The sequence below is a fragment of the Pectinophora gossypiella genome, chromosome 2, assembly GCF_024362695.1.
Source record: "Pectinophora gossypiella chromosome 2, ilPecGoss1.1, whole genome shotgun sequence".
NCBI lineage: Eukaryota > Metazoa > Arthropoda > Insecta > Lepidoptera > Gelechiidae > Pectinophora > Pectinophora gossypiella.
The window spans coordinates 14,646,117-14,671,950 of record NC_065405.1 but is presented as its reverse complement, the minus strand read 5'-3'; the positions used below and the strand labels follow the sequence as shown (position 1 = coordinate 14,671,950).

The window sequence follows — 25,834 nt, the reverse complement described above, 5'->3', positions numbered from 1 at the left end:
CTTTGGTTATCTTAATCTTTTTTGGAGAAGCACCCAGAAAATGTCTTCAGTCTTCACTCTTCAGGTAACAGTTCTCATATCTTTGCCAGATGTTCACGCCGTCAAAATTGAGCGAAAACTTCGAAATAGGCTATTTGACAACCTCTTGACAACCTAGTCAAATGACATACTTTTCACGAAACGTCAAAACGAAAGTTGCCCTTGGAGTTTGTATGGAAATACCGTCCTGTGACGTCATCAATAAAAGTGGTCAAACGTGGTACTCATTATATGTAATTCATAAATAAAAAATCGAAAATAAGTCGAAAAGTAACATAAGATTGATTTTTGATCATTTTAGACTGGCTTCTATTTCTAGATTAGCATTTTATACCTGTAATTTATCTTTGACCCAGTCAAATACCCTATTTTAAAGGGATTTATATTTTGATACTTTTATAGTAAATCAGCGTCACGTGCCCCGTAATAATAAACGTTTATTGCATCAATTCAGGTTAGGTACATTGCAGATTACAGTGCATAAAAATAGTAAGTATCTCCAAATTCTACTTTTTCAAGCATACACAATGAAAGAGCGGACGGTACAAGTTACATTACGTTAACTACTGCCTATATAATAAAATAACAATTAATAAAATATCTTAAGCTACCCATATTCATAAAATATTAAAACTAAAATAACAAAACACCAAAATAAAAAAATCGAAATCTAAATTAAACATCAAAATTTACAATCTAAATATTCTTTAACGCTGCCGTCGTTCATGGCTATGTTTATTCTTATAAACTATTCAGTATAGTCTCGCTAGCATTATCCCGTTTTTTTCACAGAGTTCGCTTACCTAACCTGAAGATTTGACAGGTCCGGTTTTTTATAGAAGCGACTAGCCCAATACAGGTCAGGTCACATACCTCCGAAAATGCATTTCTCGGGAATGTGGGTTTCCTCTCGATGTTTTCTTTCACCGCTGAGCACGTGATAATTATTTATGATCCGAACATGAATTCGAAAACAAATTCGACAATCATTGCTGGATTCGAACCTGCGATCTCAAAGTGAGAGGCAAGCGTTCTACCAACTGGGCTACCACGGCTCCCTAGTTGGCCATAGGGCAAGTGGAAACCACATACATCCGTGACGTGATTTTTATTAACAAAACCACGTGATAGAAATTAAAAGTTTAGAAAAAAAGAAATAGTAGTTTTTTCTTGTACCTATTCTTCTTTTTTTTATGTTGTTGTAATGTTGCCTGGCTGTAACTTTTCATACCTTTTGTTATTCCGTTATTTTTTTTAAAAAACAAATTCTACATACATGTTAATTACATAAGTTGTGCACGTCTGTAGTTTTATTAATTGTTGTGTGTTTGTACTGTTGATGTGCCTAATAAAAAATAAAAAGTTTCTAAAACGGGGAGCGCCGGTTCGAAACCCGATACCGGACTTGCACCAATGAGTCATTAATTCTTAAGTGCAGTTTTCACTAACATGGCGCGACCATTATAGACGGCGATACGGCTCACCACCTATCAAGTTGGCTTAACAGAAACGTGTGGGTACTTAGTTCATGTACCTCTGGCTACCCCAAATGGGATGTGGTTGTGAGTTTCTGTCGATTACAGAATAATTTAGACCTACGCACGTAAATGAAGGGATAAATTAATCCGGTTCGAATATCTACACATCTGCGTGCTAAGCGCAAGGAGTCGTAATTAATGAAGACGGATTTCTTCAGATAGAGGTACTTAATGCCAAATAGTCACGGCATGCGATGGTGCGACGGGATTGCATATATGCATTACATACATACATAAACTTATGCCTATTTCCCACCGGGGTAAGCAGAGACTATGGAATTCCATTTGCTTCGATCCTGACATACTTCTCTTGCTTCCTCTACGTTCATTAATCGTTTCCTACACGCACACCGGTTCTTAGTAGATCGTACTGAACCTTTTCTAAGGATATCTCAAATGTGGTCAAAGCACGTCCTTCTAGGTCTTCCTCTGCCAGCCCTACCACCAACTTTCGCTTTATATATTGTTTTCGTAATTCAGGTTACTACTTACTGATGTAAGTTGGTAGTCCTTACATGAGTCATGTCGGCTCAACAATAACCCCAGGGTTGATAAGGTTGAATTCACATCACAACCCACATGATAGAGGAAGAAGAAGAATGAATAATTGAACAAACTTAATAAAATGAGATTAATTACATTATATTACAGTTGTGAGTGGGATATTCCTTTTAAAGAAAAGTTATGTGTAAAGTAATTGAAACAAAAACATATTGTTAAAAACTAATTTATTTATCTTAGGAATTCATAATATCAACTAACAAGAAAAGTAAACATAATGCAAGTATTGACTTCTACTCTACATTTTCTACGACTCTCAAAGGGATACAGATTATAGAAGAAGCCACTAAGGGAACAAATTTAGATGACATATTAAAAAAAAGTATAATCTCTTAAAACAAGTGAGCCTAAAGCGAGCTACCAACAACCCGATAAATACAACCCGATTAACGAAAAACCGCACTTTGCACGCAAAAACAAAAACCAAAAAAAATGCAAAACAGATTGTACTTATCGGGAGATATTTTTTAACAACTCGCTTAATTCAGTCTCATTGTAAACCAATACTACCTAAACACAAGTAAAACATCTTAATTTATAATTTATTGACTCAAGAAGTCACAACCAATACATACAATTTTAATAACTATGTACATTGATGCGGTTATCCGCGCGACACACTATTCACACTGTAAGAATTCCAATACTTTTCCTTGTTCGTACTGAACTATATCGCAAATTTTATCGCGATCCCGCGACAAATTTAGGCCTCGATGTCGCGCGGTTAACAGTAGCAACGCACAAGTTCAGACTCACGTGTTTAGAGACAGAAACATACTGGCAATCTACAGAAGATGCGTCATCAGAGCGAGGGCAAGGAAACTGGAACTTAAGGGCTTATAATACGAACTATAGTTAAATAACGCGTGAGATCACTGTTGCTGGGGCGGCTGGAGGCGCGCCGCCAGTTGCAGGATGTCGCGTTTCTCCTGCAACAAACATAATTGTCAACACTTCACAACAATCTATCGAAAACCAGCTTTAAATAGAATACTTACATTAAGATATCCTTTTCCATTAGTCTTCAGTTTTTACCGATTACCTACTCAGATATTTCGTACATATCTCTCGCAGAATAGACACCGATCCGAAAATACTTATTAGGAAATTGAATGTAAGTAAAAGAAGATAAATAAGTGAGAATTTCAAAGACACAAACGGAGTTGGTAGTGCCTTACATAGGCTGTTTCAAAAGTGACTTCTCTGATGAGTTGTCATTTCTATCTAATACTATATAAATAAAGATGCTCGCCCATATTACCTTAGGAAAACGCAGCTCTCTCGCGGCTAGTCGGGCAGCCCGGAGCTCTCTCTCTGCGCGCGCAAGCTCGGCCCGTAGCACGCCGCCGCCACTCACCGCGGCCTCGCGTTCGCGCGCCGCCCACTCGCGCGCCATCTGTTCGCGCATCGCGTCATCTAGCGCGCGCGCCGAGTAGTGTGCCACCACCTTTATGGTAGGTAATGTTTATTTTATATCAGTACTTGAGTACAACGTACAATTATATAAAATGTTTTCATACAATGTTTAGGTTCATTAAAATTGTGAATAATATTAAAAAATAATATTAAATTATGAAATCAGTAAAAGACGAAATACGCAATTATCTGGGTGCTAAAGAGAAAAAAAATGACGATCAAATCGATCTGGTATCATTACTAGTAAGTTAGAAAACAAAACTCTTTATCATATTTTCATGTCATGTTTTTGGCAGCTCAATAGTAACCCTGACACTAGAGCTGATGAGATCGGCCATTGATCTTACATCCAGGGAAGTCCCGATGCCTAATGTAGGTACTACGAATGGTATTGATACAACGCGCCAATACAACAACGCGTTCAGGGTCCTGATGGGGCTGCCGCGGCGTTGTAGTGCGTGGGAAATGTTCGCGGAAGCGCATATTGACGGCTTTGCAGCCATTATTAGAAAGCGATGAGCTTCCTTTCTAGCGAGGACGCGCGACAGCCCTAACGGCATCCTGAGGGCGTTGGTGGACCGGTGGGACTCGCCTTTTCTTAAGGTGTGGATAGGCCGCCATACCACATAGAACCACTTCGTTTTTATTTATTGATTTTTAATTTTAAATTGTTTATTTTGTAATCTGAATTTGATTTTTACTATTTTAATTGTTTGTGGTATCTTTTTTAATGTATGGATTTTTAAATCTGAAATAAACGATATATTATTATTATTATTATCCTGGAGTAACTGTTATCTATTATAAGTCAATGTTTTATAAAGTGTGAAGTGGAATGTTATGTTTTTATAACGTACCTCTTGCCGGGAGCACTGTCTCTCGCGCATGGCTCGCAGCGAGCCGTTCCAGTGCAGCAGCTGGAACACCGTCATTAGCTCCTGGAACTCCAACATCGTCCGGCCCTTATTCGCTTCCAGCATAAACCTGCACCAACAGCCACTTTAGAGGATTCTCACACGACGCAGATTTTGTTGCACATATGGTTATGTGTTGTTTTAAGTTTACGCGGTTATTATCATAATTAAAGCACATAGTAACGGGTTCTACACTTCTGTTGCAAGTGCCATGATCACGGGATGTCATCCCGTGGTCATGGTCGAAATATCGGGAGTCTCATGTCTCCATTTAAACGCGGTAAGAACCCGTTACTATGTGCTTTAATTATGGTTATGTGGTTGCCAGTAGGGCTAACATGCGCATCATGATAATATTTTATCACGTTTATTCACACAAATTTTATCGATTCTGACGATATAATTATGTCGTTTTGTCGATTGGTGTGAATATGAACCCAAATAAGTCATGTTCTGACAAAATACGAACAAAATCACGTGCCAGTTAGGGAAAGAAACAAACTTACCGATTTCGACAAAATTTATTGAATTGCATGTTAGCCCTGCTGGATGTGTGCCCGGTTAATAGCAATAGACTCGCCCCCTTGCACCCCCTATTTCATGGGACTTTAATATTTTTTTAACTGCCAAGGAGTGGATGTGTATACAATTATCCCATACCATCGGGGACGCCGGCAAGACGTTATGTTATGTTTTGTTTATAAGGCAGCAGCCTTAAAAAGTATCTCATTTGACTAGGTTGTAATACTTCTGTTTTTTTTTCTTGGTTTAAACTACAACAGTCCTCTAGACTATAAGTAGTTTCGTTGAGTGGATAGATGACGTGTTAGGAGCTACAACCAGTGTCACAGCTTCCCACTTTATACAACATGGCTTCTCTTCAGTCGTTTCAACACATTTACGAGGTCTATAAGCTTTGATGCGAGGGGATTCGGATGATGATGTAGATTTGCCGCAGATGGTATTAACTACTTGGCTGGACAAATGGGGAGCGCTGAAGGCTCTCACCAACGTTTAAGACAACAGGCCTGAGGGTGCCCAGTTGGGCGAGTCATACTTCACCAACTGATACTTTTTATGGATGGTCTAACAGAAAGCTTAGTGAGTGGGTACTTAGATCATCTTGTGATGGATGTACCGCTGACTACCCAAATTGGGATATAGTCGTGAACTTATTAAAATAAACAAAGACGCTTTTGACTCAACGCAGATTTAGTTGCACATTCATTTCATTTAATCATACCCATTAACTATTAAGAAAGAAAGAATAAGTTGGACAGAAAGGGTTACTTATGAAGAAGTGCTAGCAAGAGTAAGAGAAAGGAGACAAAATATTGAGAGTTATTGAAGACAGAAGAGGCAAGATGATTGGACACATAATAAGACACAACGAATTTATTAAAAACATCATAGATGGGAAGATAGAACAAATTAAAGAGAAGGCGAACGTCGTATCTTATAAGGAAGTCAAAGAATTGGCCCTTGATAAACAAGAACGGAGAATGCTACACCGACAAGAGCGTGGCTCTTAAATTAATAATGACGAATAATGTTACATTGTCTCAAAAAATAAATTATAAACGAATAAATAAACGACTTATGGACTTAATATGATTGATTTTCATTTTTTACTTTTTAAATTATTATTATTTTAAATACACATTTCTACTGATATTCACATGCCTATTGTGGTTTAACATTTAGGTAGTTTTTTTATTATTTTAAAAAGTAATGATATCAATACTTCCGCAAAATTTCCGCAAATAAATGATGATTGATTGAATAACTGATCTGACTAGTAATAAACAGACCTGAAGGCAGCGATACCAGCGCTGGGGTCTTGGTGGTGAGCGGCGGCATCTCCTGCGAAGGATGCGCGGGCCTCCGCCACGGCCTTCTCGATGAAGTGGTCTGAGATTCGCCGGGATTCGTGCTCGTTGAACACGCTGTTCATGAGCGCTATCTTAGCAGCGCTGCGGCGGGCCTCCGCTTTCGTCGGGCAATTCTGTGTGGGTGAGAACTAAGTTCAGCAAAAGGTGACGACGAGGATCGAAGGACGAGCTGCGGAGAAATTACACAGAGAAGCGAGTGACCGCGCGAATTACATCGAGAGATTCAACCAGTAGTCGCAGCGATTGTTATTTACGCAGAAAAACGTCCAAAATACTACGTATTAGGTGACTCAGCTCCCTAGCATTATCCCGTTTTTCACAGGGTCCGCTTACCTAACTTGAAAATTTGACAGGTCCGCTTTTTTACAGATGCGCCAACCCAATATAGATTAGGTCACATACCTCCGAAATACATTTCTCGGGAATGTGGGTTTCCTCACGATGTTTTCCTTTACCGCTGAGCACGTGATAATCAATTTGGAAAAAATTTAGGCCTATGCTAGGATTCGAACCTGCGACCTCAAATTGAGAGCCAAGCGTTCTACCAACTGGGCTACCACTGATTTTTTATCAGGGTTATGTTATGACCAGGTAAAAAATAAAGTGTCCTTTAAAGAAGCGTTGACTGCATGTATCTGATAAATGACTAGAGCTCCCTCACCGCCCCTCCCATCATCCTCTAGCCACTCTCTTTACACGAACGTACCTGAAAGCTACCGAAGCAGGCACCCCCGGGCAGCGTGACATAGCACACATAGGGCGGGTGCGCGGCTGGCACGGACTCGTAGATGACTAGCGCCCCCGCCGCGCCGCCTCCTCTTGCCGCCTTCACTTGCCAGAACTCCTGCAGAGCTTCCACCACGTTTACCGTCGACAGCACGCCGTCCGCTGCGGAGAAATATATCCTTTAATATGGCGATTAACACAAACATAACGTAAGCTCACGATTACATCTAAATTGGGGTAGGTAGAGGTACATCCATGAAATAAGGACCCACGCCTCACCGAGCTTTCTGTTATACTGAACGAGCCAACTGTGTTAGTGAAAACTGCACTTTAGATAAATTAATTAGCTTTAGGGAGGTGTTTTTCTATCGGGTGGGTTGTGAGGTGGAGTACCAACATCATCAACCTTGGTGTCAGGGTTACTATAGACACGCCAAAGGCCCCTGACATGCTTACATCAGTAAGCAGTAACCGGGACCAACGGCTTAACGTGCCTTCCGAAGCACGGATAATTTTACTTTCGGACAATCAGGTGATCAGCCTGTCATGTCCTAACCAAACTAGTGACCACAAAGTATTTTTTGTGATTTGTCCCCACTAGGAATCGAACCCGGGACCTCCGGATCGTGAGCCCAACGTTCAACCACTGGACCACGGAGGTCATTAAGGGAGGTGAACACGAGCAATAAATTCCCTAAATAGTTTATTTTAATTATAATTATAATTTTATATGTATTTTTAGGTTAAGGTTTATATTGTGTGGGCTTTAGTTGCCTGGATCAAATAAAAAAATAAATAACTCATTGGTGCTTCGAACAGGCGCTGCGTTTGAGAAGTAAGCCCATGAACTACAGGACCACAGTTACTATATACGAGAACACATCAAGAAATGCCATAAAGATTGGATATCTTGCATAGTATTATATCCTAAGTTGCGGTAACAAGAAGATCCACAAACAGATAGGGTTCACTAGCGTGACATTTGCGAGGATCAGCTGATTTAGCTTTGACCTGTTAGCGTATAGCAAACGTTTGCAAATGTAATTACTTGGTATTCAACATAATATAGGACCTATATAACTACATATCGTCTCCTTATAGTCTTCTATCGTCTGGGTTATAACGTGGATTACCAACCTCATCAACCCTGGTTATTATTACTATTGCGTATGGCAGACAAATATCCTGCTTGGATCAAATATCTAGGTTAAGCTCCCTTAACCAAGTCTCTGCTGCATCCGTCACACAATGCAGCTCGGCTATACCACCTGGGAACCGGTGCAGAGGGCACTCGTTCACTATGTAAATGGGGCTTAAAGGAGTCACCATAATGTGAATGTGGTCACCCGGACCAAACCATATCTCACATAGTGAACCCTGGTTATTATTGAGCCGCCAAAGGCCCCCCTGACATGGCTCATATAACTACTTACATCGTAGTAACCGAAACCAACGGGTTAACGAGCCACTACGACCTATATTTTTCTCTGCTATAACAAGTCATCTTCTTTTTCTATCGTGTGGGTTGTGAGGAGTACCAACCTCATCAACCCTGGTGTCAGGGTTACTATTGAGCAGCCAAAGGCCCCTGACATGGCTTATGTAACGACTACTTATTTACATCAGTAATTAGTAACCGGGACCAACGGGTTAACGTGCCTTGAGCACGGATCATCTTACTTTCGGACAATCAGGTGATCAGCCTGTAATGTCCTAACCAAACCAGGGCTTACAAAGTGCTTTTTGTGGTATATCTCCACCGGGATTCGAACCCGGGTCCTCTGGATCGTGGACCTAACGCTCAACCACTGGACCTCAGAGGAGTGGTAACTGAAGATCATTTAGGTTCATCGTACCCGTTGTAAGTAGGTACATTATGTAACAAAATATACCTGTATCATAATCAGTGAAGGCAGTGATGGTAGAGAACAATTCTGAGTACATTATGGTGTCCACAGACGCGTAGGCAGTATACATATAGCACGGAGCTAGCTGGAGACCCTCCACAAATGGTAGAACCACATAATTTGTCCGGCCAAGTAATGAACGCCTTACAAGGCTTATACGTCACGTCAAAAAGATAAATATTTATGTAATAATTTCAGATTTAGAAACTTTATACTTAAAAGAATTTAACAAATATTCACTTAGATGAGAACTGAACAAAGAAATAAGTACTTAAGTTAATTTAAATCATAAATACGAGTAATTATTGAAAAATAGTACTTATCAAAAATTCAGTTCTCACTACTCACTCACTACTCAGTAAGTAGATAGTATACTCGTACAAGTTTCTTTCATAATTCAAAAAAGTAGTAACAACTAATAAAATTAAACACCATCATAGAAAAAAGAAACTTAATTAGATACAAAATACTAATTCACAACACTGTTATTGTTATTTGCCTAACAAGTATTATGTATTTATTATATTGAGCTGTTGTAATCCCGAATAAATATATAAATTAATTAATTATACAGTTTAACCTCATTGGCACGATTTTTCGCAAATAAATTTACAACTAGTAGACATAAAGCCCTAGACACACTGACACGGTTCCGCACGGGGTATTTTTCCGCACACACTTAATACAATTCCGCATTAATAGTCGTTAACCCCCACACGCACTGACGCGATATTCGCGCAGGGTATTGAACGACGCGATTCTCCCGCACACTACACACACTACTTCTGTTGACTGATGAGTTGTGACTTCCCGCGCACCATAACTGAAATCTCATTAAGGAAACTTGTCTTTCTTTTTTTTGTCCCGTGCGAAATTTTCTTCTGTGTCGCTCGGATCACGCGAGCCGCACCTGTTTGACGCGTCCATATGAGTTGGTTGACGATCGTTCAAAGATCTCGAGTGGTTTTCACATCAATATAAAAATGAGCTTGAATTTTCTGAGTTTATTTTATGCTTAGTTTGAGTATTTAGTACTATGCTGGATTTGGAACGAAAAAAGTATTTATTTAAACACAGAACGCGTTTAGCTGCTAATCTTTCTGAAATTAAATTAGAGGAAACGTGTGAATATCAAAATTTCAAGTTTGGTGGCGAAATTTCATATTACTTTTCGTGAAAAATTGGGTTCCGACATAAAAAAGATCCAAAAGGATCCTCGGTGGAATTTTTCACGAAAAAATTATATGACAGTTCGCCACCAAACTTGGCACATTTTGATATTCACCCAAATAGAGAAAGCAGAATAATTCTAATTTTATAAATACTACTTCTCAAAGACACGTGAGACATCCTAGCATTTTCATTTTCTTCAAGTCTTTTATGACTGTAACAACAAATAACCTCAACTATATTCCTAATTGGAGTAGTCACAGATACATTCAGTGCATGATGAATTAACTACCAATTTTCTCTCTTTTCGTCGTCCTTTAAGTAGCGGTAAAGTTATTCAATTCTACTTTTGAATTCCATCTAATACTTAAGTACTTATTCATAATGCGAAAAAACACACAAATACAGTGAGGTACGTATTTTTTCTTATACAATTAGGTACTTAGTTAAATATTAAAGTTGAGAGAACTCATCATTAGTACAATTATTTTCTTTAACTTATTTTTATGTAAGTAATTGGTTGTTTGCCTGCCATATTAGTTGTAGTGATTTTGCAACTTCTATAGAGAATCTCAGTGATATTTACAGTAAGTCATTATCGATCTTGTTTGAATTGACCTTTAAGGAGGTGTGGGCAATTTAATGTTTTCGCCATTTGCATTTGATACGCAGGGTTACTTATATTTTTAATAGTTGCGGTGTTAGAGTAGGAAAAATGTGACAAACGAGCGAATAATGTGTAAATTTTCAAAAAGTAAGTAATGGGAGGTTTTCTTTTTAAGAATTAAAAAAAAATAGTTCTAAAGAACTCGTTAGATGGCGCTTAACCAACTACGTAACTGGACTATTAGGTGTCAAGGAAAGAAAAAAAAAAAACTTTCATTGAAGAAAGCAATATCCAGCAGCTAGGATAAAAAAAAAAAAAAATAAATCTCTTATTATTTTTTGACGTTACCTTTTTTCAGTTGGTTCATTATTTTCAGCTGAATTTGTAATAATAACTAATCAAGATTTATGCAATACGAAAAATATAACATCTGAAGTATTAAACGGACTATTTGTATATTTTTTTATTAATTTTAAGCGAAAAATATATTTCATTGAGGCACTGTGAACTGTAATCGCTCGCTTGAGTTAGTTTAAATTGTACTTTGTCGGATTAATAAAGAATTTTACTATTATTAAGTACAAAATACACACAATATTTTACGACGAGGTAATGCAATTCGTTCACACGGTAACTCGATACGCGTTACACAAATTGTATGAAGCTAGAAAGTATAAAGACAATCGAGCGACAATTGATCCCACAAGATGTTCGTAACAATGATCCGGGTATAGAAAGCTTAAGAACGGGAAAATATTGTACGTAGTGTAATCAGATCATCTTGATATTTGATTACTTTAGAGTAAGTGCGGAAACGGGAGAAAGGCGGAAAAGAATTCGAATTTGGAATCTGGAAGTGGAATCCGCGTACACATTCAAAAACTAAACCACCATCACTTTTTAAATGTGTACGCGGTATATGCTTACCGAGCCATCGTATAGCAGTGTCTACTGTAGCTAAGCATATAATAAGACTCAATTACTATTAGTGTGCGATAATTTATTAATAATAAAACAAACACGAGCACTTTATAACCCACCCAGGCATTTAATTACTAAAGATCTTCGTTTTGGGGACAAAAAAATAAGTATCGTAATATATTTCACGTCAATAAATTAAGATATTTCGAATGCAAAAAGCAGAGCGTTTGAACAGCCGACGAAAGTGAGGAACATTTGCATTGATTCTGACCGCGCGAGGTGATCGGCCTTAATTACGCGGCCCACGGCGCCTGCGCCGGTGGGAATCCGACTGGTACACTTTATAACATATTAAACACAAATATAATAATAAAAACGTCATATAATTCGCAGTTTATAGTAACGTCAAAATTACGTTGAAAGTTGTCAGGATATGTGTCAACGGTCAAGACTTGTTTGACGTTGTCACAGAGTAGTACCAAGTTCAAAATTACGCAGAATCGCCAAATATGTGCGTTGTCAATTTGCATAATAAATTATGGTTGATTTTTTTTTATTTTTCCGTGGATTTATTGGTATTTTTACCAATTACGCTTATGAAATTAAGTATATGGCTTGTTGGGGAACTTTCCAAGTTACGTTCCCCAAATAATAATAGGTGGGGCTGTACATATTTAACGTGATAATTACCTATTTTCTCATTGCTCGGGTGCATAATTATTCAAAAATATAATGTAACGGCATAGGCATATATTTGGATCAGATACGTATAGAATTATGTTGCCACCTATATTGCTTCTCTTTATTTTGAACAGAATAATAATGGGTGGAAAATGTGTTTTGCATGGGTGTAACGGTCATCATTTATACCTAAAAGCAAAGATAAAAGATGCATGTCTGTTATCCATGAAATTGGAAGGTTAAACGAGGTCAACATGTGTGCCATCTATAGTTTTTTTTTTGGAACGTAGCCTGGAAAGCCCCTCATTAGAGGTTGGAGTGTGGACCGCCTACACGAACGGTGGCGACTACCTACCTCCTTATAAGGCAAGAGCGAACAAGAAAAGTTTGCTATCACAAATCGTTTAATCTCCTTGCTTAGTTTTCAATTAGTGATAAACCGTATATCTAATCGACTGTAATAATTAGTAATAAAACCGTAGTTTAATACTCATTAAAACTGGAATTAACGGTTTAGGTAGAACGTTAGATAAATTTGAATTTCGCAGATAATTATCAATTTAAGTGTTTAAGAGTCAATTCATGTTCATCATCACCAGCCCATTAACGTCCCCACTGCTGGGGAACGGGCCTTCCCTATGGATGGATAGGGAGATCGGGCCTTAAACCACCACGCGGGCCCAATGCGGATTGGTGGTTATTAACGACTGCTAATGTAGCCGGGACCAACGGCTTAACGTGCCTTCCGAAGCACGGAGGAGCTCGAGATGAAAACATTTTTTTTTGTGGTCACCCATCCTATGACCGGCCTTCGCGAGTGTTGCTTAACTTCAACAATCGCAGACCGAGCGCGTTTACCGTTGCGCCACCGAGCTCCTCAATTAATGTTAGAGCTTTTATACTAATTTTGGTGTCCGTCAGAAACGACAGTCACTCGCATTTTGTCGGTGTATTTTAAGTTGGAATGGTGCTCAATAATTGGTGCCCATTTAGTGCCGTCTAGTGCCTATCACTAGAGAACTGCTTCTAACGTATTTTAGCAATAAAATAACATCTAAAGGTGACCGGCGGTCCTGACGTCAGGATGGCCGGTCACTCGGCGTGTTTATGGCTATAGAGGCCAAAAGACGATAATAAGTCGAAAAGAAAAATGAGACTGAATTTTGATTATTTTAGAGTAGCTTTTATTTTTAAGATTAGCATTTCAAAATATATATTTTACCCCGTCAAATACTTTACTAAAGTAAACGTATCGACAGTCCAATGACAGTAAGTATATAAAAAATACATAAGAGTCGGTACAGTCATGGGCAAAAAAATAAATACGCTTTCGGCTCCAGTCGGACTTGTTTAGTGGGTCAACAGCCACCATCGTCTGAGCGTGCATAATGTCCATGACTCACATGACGGAATAGAAGGAAGAGGTTTTTAGCTTTTTGTGATAAGGAGGGATCTCTTTGCATGATAGTCGACATGGTATAAGAAAACCAGGTATGCTCAATCCTATGACAAGCCGCCATTGCTATACCATTGATGACGTAAGTGTTACCATTCGGTTGGCAACATTCCGAGGACGAAAATGTTATTATTGAAAATTAGGCGAATTACTGACTAATGTATTTAATTACAAATTAAAAATCATTAAAACTGTACGTAAATATTTTACTAAAAGTTTAAAATTTCCTTGTAAAGTAAATTAAAAACGTTGGACGTGGGTAATTTATTTTTTACGCAATGGCAACGCAGGATCGGATGACGTCAGCTGTGCTAACCTTGAAATGCTAGCTGTCAGTTTTGAGCATACCTGGTCTTCTTATACCATGATAGTCGATATTTGACATTTGGCCCTGCAGGTTACAATGTACAAGACGACCTTTTAATACACTATCGCGGCGTTTCGCTATCTTCTAAACATCACTATTCGGAAGAATTCAGTGAAAAATCAGAGCAATGTACGTACCTATTTTCTTGTTTCATACTTTTTAGATCGTGATTTTTCCGTAGTCGGGTTTTAGTTTTTAAACTTTTGTTTCCTTATTTAGATTCCTAATATAATCATATTATATTAAGTATTTACATAACATACAGGTAACATGTAAGTTCGAATCCAGCACAGGCTAAAACCAATGATTGTCGAATTTGTTTTCGAATTCATGTTTGAATCATAAATGATTATCACGTGCTCAGCGGTGAAGGAAAACATCGTGAGGAAACCCACATTTCCGAGAAATGCATTTTCGGAGTTTTGTAACCTAACCTGTATTAGGCTGGTTTTCCCTTCGCGCGTTGGAAGGTCAGACAGGCAGTCGCTTCTGTAAAAAAACCAGACCTGTCATATATCTATATTAGGATAGGTTAGGTAAGCGGACTCTGTGAAAAACGGGATAATGCCAGGGAGATGATGATTTAGATAACATAAATATATAACATTAGTACTTACCTACTTATATATATATATATATATATATATATATATATATATATATATATATATATATATATATATATATATTTACTAGTTACAAATATTAAATTCAAATTAGAGGACTCGATTTTTTTTTCGATTTGGCTAATGGACGTGAAATTGGATAAGAGCGAGATCCGCGTATATATTAGATGAAGGACCTGTCCATTGGGTCAACAGCCAACACGTCTGCCCGTATGTCTGTGCAGTGAGTCAGCCCAGAGGTACCTATGCTAAATATAGCTCGTTGTGGACTTGAGAACATCTCCCTAGTGTTTACAAGCGCCTTGAGAATATTGATTCATAATAGAGATATTCAGTTTTTAAAAAGTAATGGCTGAATAATAATATTTTTCCAGCTATAATCCTGGTATAATCAAGGAGTAATAGTTTTTTTTTTAATTTGTAAAAGGGAAGGATAAAATTCAGGGATTTCAAAAATTATTTGTTCCATGAAAACGCACTTGATTTATTTCGATTTTAAATCATTTAGTTACATCGTGAATGACTAATACCGAAAGAAAGACTGTATACTTTAAAAAACTAATGTTTTTAATTATTTTTTTAACACTTCATACAAAATAGATTTATTTGCTGCATTAAAAAAAATACTTGAAAGTCACTTATAATATATTATGTTACTATAGTGTTATTAAAAGTACCGGCCAAGTAGTTAAATGCATTTGCAGCAAATCTACAATACATAACATAACATAAACATTAAACAGCCTATATACGTCCCACTGCTGGGCAAATCTACAATAAGTCAGTAAAAAAAATGAAAGCATATTTAAAATTCTCCCGCATCGTACGTGCTGTTTAAGTTTTCAGTTTCCACATCACTATCACAGAATAGAGAAGATCGTTACTTTGTTTTAATAATTTGAAAATTCGAATGTCGTCCATTGAAATATAGCATCGAATTAGTGTGATGACGTCATCGTATTTTTAAAATTTAAATTTTTGAAAAGAATTCGATTTGCTGGCTGAGCTCTCTACTTACAAAGAAAACCTACTGTTCCGTAAAAAAAGACGAACGGTGAGCTAAATAAACAGGACGACCGGCTAAACTTTAAAACCAACTTGTGCAGCGGGGTTCGTTGTATGTTTTGTGCACTGCATTATTTATTCTCCCGTCGACAGCCGAGTGGGGCCGACTTGGACATTTTTTTATGCTAATGAAGGTAAAGGTAGGACCTTTGCGGAGGTGCGATGACACCAGTATAAAAGGCCAATTCTTCTTGTGATTCACAGATAAAACAAGGAGCAGGAAAGTGTTTGGTTTTCGGAGTGTTCTAGTTTGCTTTGGTACCTAATAATATGTGCGATAGGTATTATAAAACAGATCGTCTAGTTTAGTACAATTAGTGATATATTTATTTATTCAGATTTAGTAACACTTACTTACACTAAAACATTATAAGGGTAATTTAAACTCTTTATTGTACACATGAATACATAAATAATTCCAAAAAAAGAAAATTAGGTACAACGGTGGAATTCACCAAATTTTAAAAGTTTTCAGTTGGTCGTTTTTATAATTTTGACTAATTTTGACATTGGTATCCGGGGATATGGGTGAAGACCTCAACGGTAAAGGCGGAGATGAGAGCCATCTGTACGGTAATGCAGAATGGAAGGGGTAAATCACAGGGACTGTAAGCTGGAACCTGACAGAAGGCAGCAGTAACTGTCAGTACTATTCAGAGGCAGAGGATAGGAATCCTAGTACGGCTTTGAAATAGACTACCCTGGGCGCCATCCCACTCGCGTCAGACAGAGTACTGCGGGATGGAAGGCAAGAGGGAAACCACTGCCCTATTTTTCCCTAAAAAAGTAGAATGCTACAAAGATAGAATAGTTAAATATTGGAGACAATAGGACATTGGGTCTTATGACCTTAAAAACAAGTGTTACGACCGCGCGGTAGACCTTAACCACAACAACTGCACACGAGCAGTTATCACAGGTTCTTTAACATTAAACTGTCAAAATGTACTTTCATAGTATAATTTCGCTAAAAACCTGTCTCAATTCAATTTTTATTAATCCATAATTATAGAGTGGAGTTTACCACACGGTAACCTGTTGTATTTTTCTTTACCATATTTCAAATATGATTGCTGTAATGAAATATGTCAAGAAATAAGATTAAGCCCCAGTTTTATAGCCTGGACATGTTTGAGCCAAGTTGGACACGTTCGAGCAAGTCTGGACATTGACCAGGTGCAACTTGAACCAGCTCTTAACGGTTATAAATGTACACCTCACTTTCTATCCGTCAAAGATAATATTTGAATATGGAATTGGATATAAAAATGAAGATATGTGCTGCCGATTCTGGCGGGCAAAACTTTATTTTCCGTTCTTTATTTGCGACTAATGCAAGATAGAGATGCAACTACTATTAGAATTGGCAAACTACATTAAGCAATCGGCCCCATTCTATTATGTGGGTTGTGAGGTGGATTACCAACGCCATCAACACTGGTGTCAGGGTTACCATTGAACCGCCAAAGGCCCCTGACGTGGCTTCTGTAACTACTACTAACTTACATCAGTAAGTAGTAACCGGGACCAACGGTCTAACGTGCCTTCCGAAGCACGGAGCATCTTTCTTTCGGATCAGGTGATCAGCCTGTAATGTCCTATGACCAAACTAGGGATCACTTTTCGTGATGTGTCCCCACCGGGATTTGAACGCTGAAACCACTGAACCTCGGAGGCCGTTAGGCACATTTATTGCTTAGATTTTGAAGTGTTGAGAAATAAAACGAAACTCTACCCCAATCAAATACATTTTTATGTAAAAAGCTCAGCGATAACTTTTATATTTGTTTCCTTTTCAATATTTCACTCTAGTTTTTATTCGCCTGCCTCCCTGTTCAGAAAATCGGATGAAAAACTCGTTTGGTCTGGAGATTTTCCGCTGTAAAACATAGCGACGTACTTACCTTACTAGTTGGTACTTAATAGTGTCTATGGCAACAGAAATTGTGCAGTTAATCAATAAAACTTTGCAAGTTGACCATTTTATAGAGTTGTTTTATGCTTGCCTGCAAACTTGTGGATATTACCTCCTGAAACTATCGGGTTAATAGACAAGGACCGTAATCTTTTATAGGGTGGGAGAGCCACAAGTAATTAGAAGACAATTTGCAGTCACTTTTGAAGCAGCCACATCACCGCCCGATTTCACGGCGTCCGCTTAATTAACCTGAAGATTAGACATGTCCGGTTTTTTTCCTAGCCCAATACAGGTTAGGTTAGGTTAGGTCATATACCTCCGCAACGAATTTCTTGGGAATGTGGATTTTCTCACGATGTTTTCCTCCACCGTTGAGCTGATTATCACGTGATAATCATTTATGATCCAAATATGAATTCGAAACAAAGTAGAAAATCATTAGTTTAGGCTCGTGCTGGGATTGAAATCTGTGACGTCACACTGAGAGTCAAGCGTTTTCCCAACTGAGTTACCACGCCTTCAAGCAGCCTTATAAGACTCCAAAATAGGGAACTTACGCAGAAAGCTGAAGGCAAAAACCTTTTTCTGCGCATCAATTAAGTTCCATAGATGTTGTATACTGAGAATTATTGAGGACAGAAGAGGCAAGATGATTGGACATCTACGAGTAATAAGACACATTTTTTTAAAAAACATCGTGGAAGGAAAGCTAGAAGGAAAGAGAGGAAGGGGAAGATCAAGAAGAGCTTAAATGGAACAGATTAAAGAAAAGGTTAACGTCGTGTCTTATAGGGAAGTCAAGGAAAGAATAAGCCTTTGATAGACTGAAATGGGAAAATGCTACACCGACAAGAGTGTGGCTCTTAAATTGATGATGATGAGTAGTACAAGAAAGCGAGGGCGGTCCAAAGAGACCTGACAACGTTCGGTTGACCGAGAGTTAAAAACTCTCGGCATATCATGGGAACAAGCTACAGAGGCTGCAAAAGATAGCGTGGAGTGGAAATCTGTTATTCGAGCCCTAAATCCCAACAGGGGATAAAAGAATTAGAAGAAGAAAATAAAGTTGTACAATAAAACACCCGTTAGGCCTTAAACCGGGGGACAATTAGGTACAAGTGGTACAACTGTGCGATTGCATGTTTGTACTGACTCTACTGACACTTTGATACCGCCGGTTTTAGGATCTATACTCTTGTTTAGTGACTCGCCACGATTGTACTTGTAACCAACTGTACATCAACGTGTACCCTGACAAAGGCTTTTTTTATACAGGGTTTTAGCGACATCGTAACGCAAACTTTGAGGGATGGTTCAGACCGTGATTCTGAGTTGATATCAAGTGGAATTTTCCGTCGCAAAAGTATGGAACTGTAAAAGACGAGTCTCTGTTTGGAACCAACGAACACTCAACTGTTTTGCTGTTGAAAGAGAGAGCCTTATAACAATGGCTTAGGCCATTTTATAATTAAAAAAGTATAATCTTAGAATGTAAAAAATCACCATTTTTTTTACAAAAAAGTATAATCTAGACATAGAAACTGTACTTCCAGTTGACATTATATTCATGAGAGCTTTGCTACGACTAAACACAATGCTCTAATAAGCTCGAATTATAAACATCGGAATAACCAACAAAAACAGATAAAGCTCATAGGTATAGAGTGGGGGAATCAGCTGATCATGAGGCAACATACATCGTCTAACTACGGGTCTACAGACTTCAGAATCCAGTTAGATCGAAATAATTACTAGTCTGCCTGCGTGTCCCGTATTCATAGTCGATGGCACAGTTTGAAGCAAATCCACGAGCTTTATATCTATAAACTTTTGAATTTAAAACGGCAGTTAGTGAAAGTCGTTCACTAAACTAGATGATTTAATAAATTGTATATATTACTTTTTAACCACTTTGATTTTCTTTTTAAACTTTCACTGTTTTAACTTTAATATTTTTATAGATATGGTAGGTAAGTACTTACTGTTGCGCCGGTAATTGTTTAGCATTGATTTTGTTGCAAAATAATTGGTACAATGAAAACTTGAATAAGCAGTTTAGTAAGTAAAATAAAACTTTCTAAATAAACCTGGGTTTGTTAGTAGGAACTAAGCTGAAACTTTTAAATTGTTTTTTGTTGTTACAAAGTTGCGCAAATTATTTGCCAAGTTTTCAAAACATTGTCTTTTGACTTTTGAAGCTGAATGAAGAAGTTAGTGAGTATAAGTAGGTACTAGATTAGAACAAAAACTGAAGATGTGAAACTTTAGAGGTTAGTACGATAATTCAAGGAGGATCAGTTCACTATGGGTAAGGCTTAAGGCAACAGCGGCACAAAGGAGCGGGGCGTTTGTAAACAGAGCTTTGCAAATATTGAGTGTGGGTTTGGGAGACAAAGGGAGTCGCTTAGCGGGGGATCAGCTGACCTCTGTAGACGTCATCGTAGAGGGGCGCGAGCGCAGGGTCGGGCGCGCCCCAGCGGGTAGGCTCGGGGTACACCATACTAGCGCGGCATGCAGCGGCCGTGCGCACGAGCGGCGGCGCCGGCGGCTGAGCGCGGACTGGGCGCCCGCGCAAGTCCCGCCCCCCCGCGCGCCGCGCTGCAACCACAGACGGAAAATTGCAGACGGGATGTCACTGCCCTACTGGGTTGTTTTGGATTTTGTGTAGCTTTTTAGTTAGATTGGTTAAGGGTTATTTGAAAGTTATTGTTTGTGTCTTATATCATTCTAATTGGAAGACTAGGATCACCTATTGAATTAACTTATATTCTAATAAGCATTTAATTCAGGTTTTAGTTTACTTCTTCTCATTACCCTGTTAATGAGGATTCCACTAGATAAAGTTTGGATTATGTCTTTGACATAATGTTTTCTGATTTCCATGATTCATAAATATTCCTTTTATTATCTGTTCACCGAGATAAATATCTCATCAGGTTATCGTATAGAAATTAAAAAAAGTGTTTTATTATAATTATTGAATTCTAAATTGGTCTGATCTAAAATTTTACACAACAACCACGAATCATAAAAAATCTTACCTCTATCAACCAACCTATCTGCACATGCGTATTCTCTGATAACCACTCGCTTCACTTTCGCACGGCGCGGCGTGGAGCGACACTAGTTTAATTGCAACTCGCTGCAAAACCGGATTTATTGTCTCCTCCCGACCCGCATAGTGCGGGGACCACCGACTGATATTCTGCATCTATACCTACTCACTGGTTGCCATTAGGGTAGCTCAGGTAGTTGCTCGATATTCCGCATCTACTCACTGGTTGCTGATGAGGTAGGTGGTTGATCCTCAGGCAGGGTCGCGGATGTGTGCGAGAGCGTACCCGTAACCCTGCTACTTTGCGGAGAGAAGGAACACCGTTGGATTTTAGTGGATCTACCGGGTGCCTACGACTTGCGGACTGAATTTCGACAGTACATTACTTCGACACGTAGCGAACTCCGAAAACATATAGATCGACAAGTCATTGCTTCGACAGACAATGCTTAAAAACCTCTACTTCGACAGGTTTTTTTAACAGAATATCGTACCGTAACCGGAACAATAATCCCCTGAACTGTATAGATAATAAAATTTACCTAATAGTGTCCTACACCCGGAAAGTCCTACATAACGAGGTAAAAGTTATGCGTAGCGCACTTCCCAACGTTAAAAAAAGGTGGTTGGTTGGTGGTGGGTGGTTGATCCTAGTGGTATCACTCCGGCCACTCATAATGTTACTCGTATTTATTGTCTTCTCGACCAGTGCGAGGACCAACAGATATGCTTGCATTCTTACTCATTGGTTGCCGTTAGGATAGGTGGTTGTTCTTCTTTCATACTCTATGTTGTCTATGTTTTAATGCGAGCGTTTCTCTACGAACCACTTATATGGCAGTGAGGTTAGATCGAACTATATATATATTGACTAATGTCCATAAGCAGCCGCTCATTAGGCTCAAGATCTGGAGATCCGGGGTCGATTCCCGATGGGGACATTGTCGAAATCACTTTGTGAGACTGTCCTTTGTTTGGTAAGGACTTTTCAGGCTTGAATCACCTGATTGTCCGAAAAAGTAAGATGATTCCGTGCTTCGGAATGCACGTTGCCGTTGGTCCCGGCTATTAGCCGTAAAAACACCTCCACCAACCCGCAATGGAGCAGCGTGGTGGAGTATGCTCCATACCCCTCCCGTTGATTGAGGGGAAGCCTGTGCCCAGCAGTGGGACGTATATAGGCAGTTTATGTAATGTCCATAAGGTTCATCATGCAGTTTAGGACCTCGTATCACAACAGTGGCTGCAAGTTGTTTTTGATTACTTGTGGCTCTGCCCAACCTATTAGAGATTACGGTCGTGATTTTAAGTATGTATGTGTATGTATTCTATGTCATCTATCCATATAATATATAAGAATCGTCAGTTAAATTAGTACCGTAAAAGTATAAAATAAAATAGAGGGCTCGGTGAAGCGTAGATAGTTAGTTCACCTTGATTTGGTTCTGTTTCTGACTAGCCCAGTTGGATATATAGTTGTGAGCTTATGTTACGTCAAATAGAGTCAATTGAATGAATCTCTATTTTAATGAGAGATTTTTCTAGGCTAAGTTCACTAAAAACAAAATAGATCGCGTTGTACAGCTTTCACGTGATAATTACCTATGTTATCATTACTCGGGTACATAGTTATTCCAAAATAAAATGTTATGGTTGAAGCATACTTATATAAAAATAATTGTTGCTTGATATTTGGATCATATTATGTATAGAATTATGTTGCTGCATATATAGTTTCTCTTCATTTTGATCAGAATAATAATGGGTGGAAGATGTAACTGTGCCTGGGTGTAATAAAAAAGAGTGATTATTTACACCCAAAAACAAATATAGAAGATGCATATATCTGTTATCCTTGAAATTAGAAAGTAAACCGAAGGAAAGTCTGTACAGCGCCATCTATACTATTTTCGAAGAACGTAGCCTGGAAAACCCCTCATTGAATTCGTCACGCCATATATAGCGATTGAGACATTTAACCAATACAAAAGTCGCCAACTCACCACCACCTATGAGAACTAGCCCAGATTTCCCTGAAACCTGCGCGTGCGCCGGCCAGTCTGCGACCGGTTCCTCTTTGACACTTTCTAGGAAGCGATCGCTTTGGAAAGCTCAGCTGATCAAAGTCTGTTTTCTAGGAATATGACGTTATATACGGTTGAGAAGTAAGTCAATAATGCGACTTATTTGCCAGCTGAATGCTTGCTGTCGTTAAATATATATTTACATTTTTATATACCTAATAACAGCCTCCGTGGTCTAGTGGTTTGCGAGTTAGGCTCACGATTTGGAGGTCCAGGTTCGATTCATGATGGGGACAATGTCGAAATCACTTTGTGAGACTGTCTTTTTGGAAGGACTTTTCAGGCTTGAATCACCTGATTGTCTGAAAATGTAATATGATTCCGTGCTTCAGAGGGTACGTTATGCTGTTGGTCCCGGCTATTAGCTGTAAAATTACCTCTACCAACCCGCAGTGGCAGCGTGGTGGAGTATGCTCCATAACCCCTCCGGCTGATTAAGGGGAGGCCTATGTCGAGCAGTGGGCCATATACGCGTATAGGCTGTTTATGATGCCTAATAGTTTATTTTAAAGTGACTTATAGTAGATTTGCCGCAAAAGGCATTAACTACTTGGCCGGAGTAGGCTTTATGTTTTTATAGCACTTACTTGCTTAGGGAAATTCACAATGAGAAAATTAAATCGAATAAAATGTTTATTATCAGTATAGGCCTTATTAAGAAATATAAAATTTAAATTTTTGATAATAAAAATGTCGTAGCGAAATAATTAACGCCTATTCGAACGATTTAAAAAAATAGTGAAGAATAATACACACTTCTCTATACAAAAGACATCAACGAGTTCAATTAAAAATATTTTTTATTCATTTGTTATGAAAAACAAAAAACCATACAAATTTGAGATTGTTGGTAAAAGTCTTTACCGGGTGAGAGCCTTCAGCGCTACCCATTTATCCGGCCAAGTGGCTAATGCCATCTGCTTCAATCTACTATAATTCACGTTAAAAAAAAAAGGTAAAAATCTATTAATAAATAAAAAAAAACTATTTTTGAGAAATTATTTTAGATTAATGTCAATATGCAAATCTATTATTTTGCATAAATTCCTAAAATGCCTAGGTTTTAGTCTTTATTTATTGGTTTTCTAAGAATTTCTACTGCTCTCACCTAGGGAGGCTACTAAGCTACTAACATCCAGTATTTAGTATTTAGCATATTTCCATATTCATCGGTAAAAGCTATAAATACGTGTTTACTACAACGACGTGACAACTCTATCGAACAGATCGTAAATTAAAACATTAATTTGTTGATTTTATTGTTATTTTATTAGTCAAGATTCTTCGAAATTAAATCTTCTTTCGTGTGGGTTGAGAGGTGGATTACCAACCTCATCAACCCTGGTGTCAGGGTTACTATTGAGTCGCCAAAGGCCCCTTACACAACTTAAGTGCATCAGTAAGCAGTAACCGGGACCAACGGCTTAACGTACCTTCCGAAGCACGGATCATCTTACTTTCGGACAATCAGGTCATCAGCCTGTAATGTCCTAACCAAACTAGGAATCACAAAGTAATTTTTGTGATATTTTTGTGATTCGAACCCAAGATCTCCGGATCGTGAGCCTAACGCTCAACTACAGAGGCTGTTAGTTAAATTAAACACACACACTCACGCGCGTAATCCCTAACGGGGTGGGCAGAGCCCCAAGTAATTATAAACAACTGCAGCTTCTGTTGATATGAAGTCCTAAGATATGATGAACATTATGGTGATAAAGGCATTACGGCTATGCAGGTTGTGTGAAGCTGCAGTAGTTTTAGGCGGATGAGACGTTCGTTATGTAAAAAATGACGATTCAAAGTGTAACTATGTTACCTATTGAATAAAGATATTTTTAAAATTTGAAAGGATCAGCCTATCGCCCGTAACAATTCATGTTAGATATGACATTAAAATTAAAGAATTATAGCATAATATATAACATAAGAGAATTCATTCTTCTGTTTACCGGCCTGGGGCCTTAGCCAAGTTGTTCAACGATTACGAAAAACAACTGTTTTTTTTTTTTGGCTTATTGTAACTACTAGGCCGGACAAATGGGGAGCGCTGATGGCTCAGACCCGGTAGAAAATAAAAGTGCTGATAATCGATGTCAATGATATGTGACCAATGAAAGAGACATCATACCAAGAGAAAAAGTACACATGTTTAATTTGGTGTTTACATAATTAATAGAGAAAGCCAATACACGAACTATTGGCCTTTTTATTTGAAAAAATATAATAAATCAATTTATATTTTGACAGAGGTTAAACGTGCATTATGATTACGTGCTGTGAAACTGAATGAGCGACTTTCCAGGCTACGGTTCTCAAACATAATATAGATGGCACTGTAAAAAATTGCCTTTGTTTAACCTTCTAATTTCATGGATAGCAGATATATGTAACTTTTATCTTTGTTTTTGGGTATAAATGATGACCCTTGTTATTACAAACAACTGGCCAAATAAGGAGGAGCAATATAGGTAGCAACATATTTTATATAATCTTCTTCTATCGTGTAGGTTGTGAGGTCGATTACCAACACCATCAACCCTGGTGTCAGGGTTATTATTGAGCCGCTAAAGGCCCCTGACATGGCTTAAGTAACGACGATAGAAGAAGATATATAATATTCTTAGATATTAATATATAAGTACCTACACCTCACCGAGCTTTCTATTAGACCAACGTGATAGGTGGTGAGCCGTATCGCCGTCTATAATGTTCAGGCCAACTTGTTAGTGAAATCTGCACTTAAATAAATTAATAACTCATAGGTGCAAGCTGTTTAAAAAGGCAGACTTGTTTTCGCTTAATTCTTAAAATTAATTTTAAATGCACTTTACATTACGCCAAACTTAAAATAGGAGACCTTAAGTATTAAGTCCCATATATCCGGCTTA

At 38.3% G+C, this 25,834-nt stretch overlaps 1 protein-coding gene across 1 annotated transcript; it reads right to left on the bottom strand.

Moving 5' to 3' along the window:
* Positions 1–2,288: 2,288 nt before the first annotated feature.
* LOC126378825 (protein limb expression 1 homolog) lies at positions 2,289–20,353 on the bottom strand. The gene is made up of 6 exons (XM_050027253.1): positions 20,229–20,353; positions 7,067–7,248; positions 6,280–6,473; positions 4,412–4,538; positions 3,400–3,585; positions 2,289–3,067 (listed from the first exon to the last, which is right to left on the bottom strand). Exons 1-6 carry the CDS (start codon positions 20,302–20,304, stop codon positions 3,011–3,013), a joined length of 822 nt encoding a protein of 273 aa, XP_049883210.1. The 5' UTR covers positions 20,305–20,353; the 3' UTR covers positions 2,289–3,010.
* Positions 20,354–25,834: the final 5,481 nt, after the last annotated feature.

Coding starts and splice junctions, on each gene's coding strand:
- LOC126378825 (XM_050027253.1), bottom strand. CDS start 20,304: ATGGTGTACCCCGAGCCTACCCGCTGGGGCGCGCCCGACCCTGCGCTC. Junction 7,249..20,228: donor CTACGATGACGTCTACAGAG/GTCAGCTGATCC, acceptor ATTTCTCCGCAG/CGGACGGCGTGCTGTCGACG. Junction 4,539..6,279: donor GCTGGTATCGCTGCCTTCAG/GTCTGTTTATTA, acceptor CTGTTGGTGCAG/GTTTATGCTGGAAGCGAATA.